At 42.1% G+C, this 9,155-nt stretch overlaps 1 protein-coding gene across 1 annotated transcript in view; it reads right to left on the reverse strand.

Moving 5' to 3' along the window:
* The window catches only part of LOC104618457 (microtubule-associated serine/threonine-protein kinase 2-like), a 103,087-nt gene that overhangs the window by 7,582 nt on the left and 86,350 nt on the right, over window positions 1-9,155 (reverse strand). Inside the window, exons 21-24 of the mRNA XM_010284054.1 lie at window positions 7,524-7,633; window positions 4,888-5,042; window positions 3,549-3,853; window positions 621-836 (exon numbers count right to left, since the gene is read on the reverse strand). Of these exons, the coding sequence (XP_010282356.1) occupies window positions 621-836; window positions 3,549-3,853; window positions 4,888-5,042; window positions 7,524-7,633 (786 nt within the window). The remainder of the gene's footprint in view (window positions 1-620; window positions 837-3,548; window positions 3,854-4,887; window positions 5,043-7,523; window positions 7,634-9,155) is intronic.

Consider the following 9,155-nt stretch of genomic DNA (forward strand, 5'->3'; position numbering starts at 1 on the left):
CGGTCTGTCATAGCTCAGCATGGTTGAGCTGTTCACTAGAAGTTACCACTTGGCATTAGGAACTGTCAAGGTCTGGCTCTGCTTGGAGACAGAGCTGGGCCAACAAGGTAAGCCATTCAGCACTGACTTGCTTTGTGAGTTAGTTACACTATTGAATTGCCGAACACTCAATCTCAACCTAATTATCTAGAGTTACTGAAACTTCCTGGTGCATGAACGCACCAGAAACGTTCAGCTCCCAAACAATGCCATAGTTAGCATGTGACCCCCAAAAAATAGTACCTTGAGGGTTAAAATTGTTCCGTGTCTCTATACCTCCTTGCTGCACCATTGTCTAGACACCAGCTAGGAGCCAATTAAAACAAGAGGAGGGAAAGAATAAGGCCCAGCTGCCATTTGCAGAAGCTGCTGTCGGACCACACACAATGCTCCCGTCTGTGGCAAAGCAGTATTCATTATCCTGCTGAGTAGTAAATATTAAACCGATTGTAAAAGTTAGATCTCCTCCCTCCTGCCAGTGAGGGCATTATTCCAGCAGAGCGAAGGGGGAGGATCTGTCTGCAGACCTTTTGTTTAGTGCTTGCAGATTCTGACAATGCCTCACCTGAGGCATTTCTTACCTGAGGGAATCAGGAGAGACAAGGCAGTAGCAGATGCTGATTTAATCACTTTATTGACAGGTCTCGAGGTACGTTTCTCCCCTGATTCCCCAGAGAGCAACCTGTGTCGTGCCCGCCGCACTGCCAAATCGCTGATGGCTTTTGGAGTGGTAAAGTCTGGGCCTTCATTGCTATTACTGCGAGCGCGTGGATCAGAGAAATCTGCAGTGCTCCCAGCTACAGTTTAAATTAAAACAGATTAGAACCACAGGGAATTCCTAACAGTCTATTCCCCTACAGGCAAAATACATTAAATCAAAGTCATGTTTACATGAAGTCCAAGAGTAAATTTTCCTGAGAAAAAACCCCAGGGCTTGAATTTTTATTTACAGAAATGGTGTTATTCTGAATACAGAAAATTAGTGGCTTCTGTTCTGTTGGAAAAGCTCGCTAATGAAATCACGTTGCTCAGTAGCAGTTACATGAATCCTAAAGCTGTGGTGCTGTTCTGCAGGCAAGCCATTTCAATGGGATTGTTCACAGATGAAAACAGGTTTATGGAAAGTGCTCCATTTTTACAACCAGCAAGAACGCTCAATCTTTAAGTTAAAACTGCATGTAATAGAACAGCCAGGTTCTACTGGAGTTGTACATAAAAAATCCACTTTAAGAGAATAGTGAGGTACTAAAGTCAGGGAAAGGAAAAACGTGGATTGCAAAGACAACCTTAATTTGCCCCCTTCTGTGCACTGTTGCCATTTAGGCTTGAATTACTTAACCTGCTACACATATAGATAAAATACAAAGTAATCTTGAAAATCAGACGGGGTATGCAACAATAGCAGATGCTGGGGAGTGTGGGTGCTGTACTCAAGCTTGGTGCCTCAGTTCCCCATCGGATACCTTAAAGGGGCACCATGAAAATACATTAATTTGAATTTACAAGATACTCAGAAATTAAAGTGCTGAGCATCACAGCAAGTCCACAAGGGAGATTAATCATTCTGTGTTCAAAAGAAAATTTTAAGCAGCGTGCAATAAAGAAAGTCTAAAATCCACATTTTGAACAACGAGGACAGAACAAAACATTGATCATTGGTATTTAAGTGGGCACGACTGCTCTGCATTCTAAGTAAAGCAGGAAGTACCATGAAAATAAAAATTCAAAGCACCATTCCCTTAGACGTCAGTACCAGATGCCAGTTCAACATTTAACAGCCACAGAGTTTCAAATAAGGCTCCCAGACAATGAGGAACACAGAATCGGAGGCTGTGTGTGAAAAGGCTGCGATACGCATTAGTGAAGCACTCTGAGACAGTGACAGGAATGAAATTGTTTTCTTGCAGTCCGCTGCCTCTGACTTAACTGTGCAGGCTGGGGACACTGAAGCAATGGTATCCCTGAATCCCATGTGCTGGATTAAAGACCGCTTTAATGCACTGGGCTCAGGGGAGCAGGCTGCTCAGGGAAGCTTCATTTTTGCCTTCATTTCAACTTGTAGATACTCAAATTTGCAATGAAAGTGTTCTTGCAATTTTTAATAGCATGTTTCTAGGTGTTTAGTATGAAATTGAGAAACTAAGGTTCCACTAAGGCATCTATGTCACCTAAGTATGTGGTAGCTTACTTCCTTCACTCCTACATCTTTTCCCATGGGTTAATGGAGTACATGATGGCAGCACCAGGCCTCTTCTGGGAGGATGAGCCATAGAGGGGAATGGGACAATTTTGAAGGAATTTCAGACTGGGTTGCAGAAGAGGAATAATGAGATGTGGGGATCTTAAGCTTTACTCCAGCCTGGAGGCAAATTTCCTCTAAGGCATTTCCAACGTCTGCTATCAACCCATCATGACATCTGCCCAGTGCCCTTCACCTTGTCCTTGTCCAGTCTTGCTGCCACTCCAACTCCTTGCCCAGTACCCCTTTCCTCTCCTTTCCATCCTCAATGCATCCACAATTGCCTTGCCTGCTTGCTCACAGTTTCTCCCAGCAACTTGTTTCTTATTTTCTTACCCGCTTAGTCCTTGTTCTTCAACACTACAATCTATTCTTCTTCTGCCTTCCTTCTCAAATATTATCTTGCCAACCTTCAATTCAACTTCCCCACTCTCTTCCATTGGTCCCAATTTCCCTTTTTTTTTCCTCCTTACTACTTCCCACCAGTCCCCAGCTCTGGCCTCCTCTGTTCTCAGAAAGAGGCAACTTTGCCTTCTGCCTTCCCGGTGCCCTGAAAGGGGCAGGAGCTGGGGACACCCCAGCACTCAGAGCCCAGGCCTGCAATGCAGCAGCCCAGGGGATCATCACAGAGAAGGTCCAGCTCAGCCCAGTGCTGGAGAATGGCCCCAGGACCATCAAAGCTTCTGAGAAGTCAAACTCTGACTTCTAAGACCCCCTCTACTAAACTTAGGCTGCATTTTTTTCAGCCTCCAACTTGGCTAAATTTTGGGATATTTGTCTGAGACAGCAAGTAGCATGTCCACGACACAAACCCCACTCCCCCAGCAAACTTCAAGTCTCTACTCCAAACTTTTTGGATAAATAAAACTATAAGAAACAGGGATCTGTTAGTATGGCTGACACCCAGATTCTCCAGCTCCAATTCAGCAGTGATCTGCTCTGACTAATGCTTAAAATAATGCTGCCTCAGGTAGGCACCCAGTGGTGGTAAGTAGGCGTAGATCATACAGGTTCCAAGCATAAGACAACCGTAATCAATTTGAAGTGACAGGATTGAAATATAAGATGTAATTTTGAAGAGATTAAACCACTGATGTTATTTCAAAGGCAAGCACATCCACAAAACTATACTAAAGTAACCACTTAGCATGAGACTTTCACATCACCCGACACCCAAATCAGATAACCAATAACCAAAGTTACAGAGTTAACATCTACATACTAACACAGCTTTCTTGGGGACCATGACACCATCATACCAAGCACATACCTGTCAGTGTTGAGGTGCTGCTGATGGCTGTGGAGGGGGTGGTGGGTCCAGCGTCACCATCCGGCTGCAGTTCCTGCTCCACAGGCTGTTCTGGAATGGGCACTGGCAGCCCCTCCCGCGACTGCACAGTGGATAAGAGCATCCCCTCAGACTGCGGCCTTTTGAGAACAGTTCCCTCATCCTCAGCAGAGATGGCAAAACGGGGCATATCAAGAAGCCCTGAGCAGCGTCGACGGACCGTCAAGGGTGGGCTGGAGTCACTCTCCGTGTGTGAGGATTCAGACATAGACAAGCGCTTACGCAGTCTAAGAGAAAAACCAGGACAGAGGTTTAACTTAACTCAATTAAGTTAGCGGGATAATGAACTTTAAAGGGTGAAAACAGCGCAGAGACGCAACTCATACATCTGAAGCTGATTTAAGATGAAGTTAGGAGACTGAATTTAGATTTCCAATATATTCCATTGTTAAGCTTCTAAGAAAGGAGGGAATAAAACCAAGGAAAGATACAGTACAATAAATATTATATTAAGTATTATAAAAATCACAATTACAAAATGCAAATCACCACCCGTGCTCCTTTTGGAATTAGATGAATTTTTCTTTCAAAGTTGCTGTAAATTTGAAGACAAGAAGGCCTGATGCAAGATGAAGTGCACATCACTTAAGAGTGTAATCTATAAATGTTTGGTGTTTTTTTTAATGGAGTCATACAGACTAGGTCACAACCACATTTAATGATCTTTCTAATACCAAATGTTAGTGTAAAAGCTTTACAGCAGTTGCACAAAATGAGAGATATCCCTTTTTTTAAGGAAAGTTTGACAATTAGTTCAGTAATGCTAGAAACATGGTGGGTATCCAAATTCTGGGTATTCATATATTTTACTGACATTTTTTATTAGAAGACAGAATTATGCAGAATTCTAAACTTTATAAACTTTGGACTTTCCTAATGGTTCCTCTAATTTGTGACAAATGGTAAAAGCCTGGCAACACCAGACTTTGGATTCACTGATGTTTAAGAAAAAACTGCTGTTGGTACATCTCCGATATAACTAGTGTTTCCACAAATGAAAGCTTTACTTAAGGTTAGAATCCCTTTAAATCCATTTAAAGTATTTGCTACAAATTTAGGAGATGTTAGTACTTAACAAGACACATTTAAGGACCATATCACTTCTACACATTCATTTTCAGCTCTTTATTCCAGGCTTCACCTGTGGAAATACATCATATGGTGCATTCTTGACCTAAGACTGGTCATAGAAAGTTTTGGCACTGGTTGGTCTTTCTCAGATGCTATGAGAAACCAGAAGACTTTGTTCTACAGAACTTACATTTCAGGAGACCCGATCACCCAGCTGCGGTCTCGACTCTTCAAGCCGCCAAGGCTGTCCAGTCGGTCATCTTTTTCTTCACTCAGACTCCGTTTAGTTGGTGGTGGAGTCTTCCTTTCTTCGTGGATGGAAAGACGTTCCATGCTGCTGTACACCTGCATATAGCAAAAGATCCTTCTGTACAGAGGGAAAAAAAAACTACATGGCCTTTACTGATCAAGGGGCATAATCTCGTCTCAAAATGGAAGATCTTCCCTGAAAGCACGAACTTGGTAATGTTCTTTGACTAAATAACACAGTGCAGATTTGACATGCTCAAAGTGTGCCAGGGAGGAAAGGAAAAAGTCAAGCTTCAGAAACATTAAACATGCTTTTCTACAACAGCACCCAACACTTCTCTGAAAACAGCCCAGCACACCACCGAAATACCAAGACTTTTTGAAACTACTTGATTTTTTGTTTTAACAGTTCTCAAATCTAAGAGGAGATATTGCTAAAGCAGTCTCCACAAGTCTTGAAGGCTGACATCTGGATCTTGAATCTTACTACACAAATTCAATTCAGTGATAGGCATCACGCTCATGACCCCATTTCATTATCATCAATCTATCAGCATTGCCCCAAGCTTATTTCAGAACAAAAAAGTCCTGCCCTCCTCAAGGAATCTACTATAATGCTGACAGCTTAATGAAAGTGCCTTTCTTGGTTTTACAGCCGTCTTTAAATAATTAAATGATTAAGCAAAAAAATCCATCCTTTTAAAACTACACTTGACTGTGGACCTAATTTACATAAGAAGAGATTAATGAAAATAATGTTATTAAAAATTCAGAGCATCAACAAGATAACTATTAATAAATCATATGGCTGAATTGTCAGACAAGAATTTCAAAATATAATGAGCCTTTTATGCCTCCCACATTACAAATGCTGTATAATTTTCCAGGACTTAAAATAAATTCATTAAAAGTGAACTTTTTCTCTTTGTGGCAAAAACACTGAACCCTAAAGAAAAGCTTCAGTCTAACAGATGAATAATACTCATGGTGAGAAAAGGCAGAAAAAAGAAACCCTTATGTACTCATGAGAACTTTTTCAAAACCTGAACTAATCCTCAGGTCCAATTTTAAACATGCTTTTGGTAATGCAAATCAGGACCAATTCCGTAAAATTAATGGTAACTGTTACTTAAATCACTGGAGCCCAGCTGAGGACAAAGAAGAACAAACTGGTGCTTCAAAACTGACTTCAGTAGTGGAAACCTGGAGGAACTGTCATGAAAACCTGAAATACCCTTCAGAGGTCCTAAGTAAAATTCCTACGCCCATCTCATTAAGAAGAGGAAAATACAATTCATAGAGCGGGCTGACCTCAGAACAGCATTTCTTCTCACTTCTGCACCTCCTCAGACATACTTTGTTTTATCCAAGCTAACAAGTGGAGCTGGAATACTTCGAAGTGTCTGGAATTCCAACTTTTTATTTCAGATCACCTGAGTAAGAATGAGATCTGCGCAGACCTGAATCCAGAAAGCATGGCTAGAGGGGACCTCCCAAGGTTTCCTGTCCACTTCTCTACCTCAAAGCAAAACCAGCTCTCTTGTAACACCTGACAGATGTTTCTCCAACCTGTTCCTAAAAGCTGCCAGAGATGGAAATTCTACAAATTCCCCAGGCAACCCATGGCAGTGCTTAATTATTGTTTAACATCGGAAATATTTTCTTACCATCTACTCAATACCTCCTTTGCGCCCATCATTTCATATCAGTTCTGGGTAGAACAGGAAGAACAATGTACTCCTTTACTTCTAGCAGTTATGAATTTGGAAACACATTAGGTTTTATGTTCTGTAGATATCACTCTTGTTGTTTTCCTCTGGACACTCTTTTACCGGTCCATGTTCACTTTCAAGAACATTGGCCAGAACAGGACAGAGTCCCCTAGCTAAGGCCTTCCTACTGCTAAGCAGATGGAAAGGATTTCTTCGTTCACCTCGCAGAAAATATTCGTGCTTTTCCAGTATGGTAACTCCTTTTTGCTTCAATAATTTTGCACATCTAACTCACAATCTGCCCAGATCCTTCTCTTTGAAACTGTCACCTTGCCTTTTGTTCCTCAGGCTGTATTTGAGACAATGAACAGCTGAAGTGTAAACTTTACCTGTGCTCTTACTGCATGGGATCCCTTTGATTTTAGACCATTATACCGAAATGTCAGAATCAATTTTTATCCTAATACCACCTGGTTACCTACTGGAGGACCCTTTCAGAATGACACTGTTGAAAGCAAATAAGCTTTGGACACTCCCTATGTCAGCATCCAAGTCAAATCACCAGCATCAAGTAAAATCACCAAACTATATCAGATGGAGAAGAGACCTCTGCGGCACCCTGCATATTAGTGAAACATTAAGAAATACAAAATCCCATTCTCCAGCCATTCTGGCACTCACCTTCTAATAGGCCACAAACTATTCCATAATAAACAATGTATACAGTTTTTAATTTTCTCTGTGAATACTAAACACCATGCGACTCCCACATATCATCTGCATGACTAAAATCTACTTCTTAGGAAGCAATGAAACTGTGTTCCTCTCTAAATATTTTTTTTCCAACAAGTTACCATGCTCCTACCTTGCTGAACCTTGGCGAGCATGAGGAAAACTGCCGAATTTCCACGTGATCATCATCATTAGTGTCCTCCTCTTCTTCCGAATCCAGGTGTTGGTACCGTTCTGAACGGGCTGTGAACAAGATGTGTCGCATTTCATCAGTGTGGGGAATGTTGATAACTCTCACACTTCAAGCATTCCTACTTGTCTGCTTATAAAGAACTCTTGAGTGTTCATACCCCATGCAGGGTATTTTCCTTAATACTGAAACATACCTGGCCAGTTTTGCTCATCCTGTACAACTAGCAGTGAAGAATACCTCCTTCCTACTGAATTTATCTTATATCATCAGCTATATTATATTCTAAAGGCAGTTGATACTTAGCAGGTGTCTAATCCTGCAGATCCTTTGCGGTAGGGATATTTCTTCCCTATGGCAAACAATCACATGGAAGGAAACACGGAAACAATTCACTGTCCCAGTTTCCAATAAACAGCTTTATGATTGTACGAAGTCTGTCCTGCATACATACATACAAGCCTTCTTTAAAAAATAAAAATATTTACCCCCCAAAAATATTTCCTCTTCTCCCTCCTTCAACTAGAAAAAGGATTAGGTTTTGTGAAAGAAAATGGGCAAGCAGCCAATATGCAAAGCTATTTTTTAATGCAAAAATCTAAACTGCCTCCAAAGAGATTTCATGCTTTGAGATTTGCAGCACAGGGTTTCTAAGACAGCCACGTTGGATTTTGCGGGGCAGGCGTTAATAATTTTGGCTACAGAAAGCTGATAGCTATAGTGAGCCAAATTTGCTGCACTGCATCAGCCAGAAAGCTACTTTTGTAAATTCTAAAATTTTCTGCATTAGGGTTCATAACAGCAACGGCAATTCTTATCAGTGTCTGTGTGAGACGTTTCCTGATGTGAGGATTCCAGCCTTTATAAAGGACTCACATCAGTCACTCTGATAACCTGCTGAGCATGCCTGGGCACTTGGGGAGTTTGCCATCATTCCTCTTGACAGACCCAGTGATTAGCACCACTGAACCTGCTTTTACCCACCAGGATCCACTTGCGGCTCCTGTACTGCGTCTCTCCCAATCTCTGATACAATTCAGTGACTGGAGCTCAAGTTTCAATGTCCGGTAAGTCCAGTTAGCAGTGGGAGCACACCAGCACCTCCATTTCTACATGTATGTTGTACCAGTACAACATCAATACCTGCAAACCACACCTCTTCCCCCTCTGCACAGCTTGACTCAAATTGCTCTCTGCAGCAAGTACACAGAGATTTCTCAATCTCTCTCTCTCTTCTCCATCCTACCTCTCCATCCAACCCCTAATTTAAAAGAGTCTTCCTCAAACCGGGAGAGCACTATCTAAATAGGATCGCTGCTTTCGCAGCGTGGCAGCCGAGGGGCTGGAGGCAGGCTGCTCTCTCCCTCCCTTTACCCTGATTAAAGCGTGGGAGCAGAGCAAAAATATCCTTCATATAGAGTCAGCGAGTCCCATGGCCCTGGGAGAAGGATGGAAGAGATTCTATTGAAGGAGGGCAGAAATTTCCACAGCTCAGGGAACTGAAATAGCCCAGTATCATCCTTTGCTACAGCTGGAGTCAGGGAAAGACACCCCCCCACCACCCCCCCAACCAGG

The sequence above is a fragment of the Phaethon lepturus genome, unplaced genomic scaffold (assembly GCF_000687285.1).
Source record: "Phaethon lepturus isolate BGI_N335 unplaced genomic scaffold, ASM68728v1 scaffold13243, whole genome shotgun sequence".
NCBI classification, from domain to species: Eukaryota; Metazoa; Chordata; class Aves; order Phaethontiformes; family Phaethontidae; genus Phaethon; species Phaethon lepturus.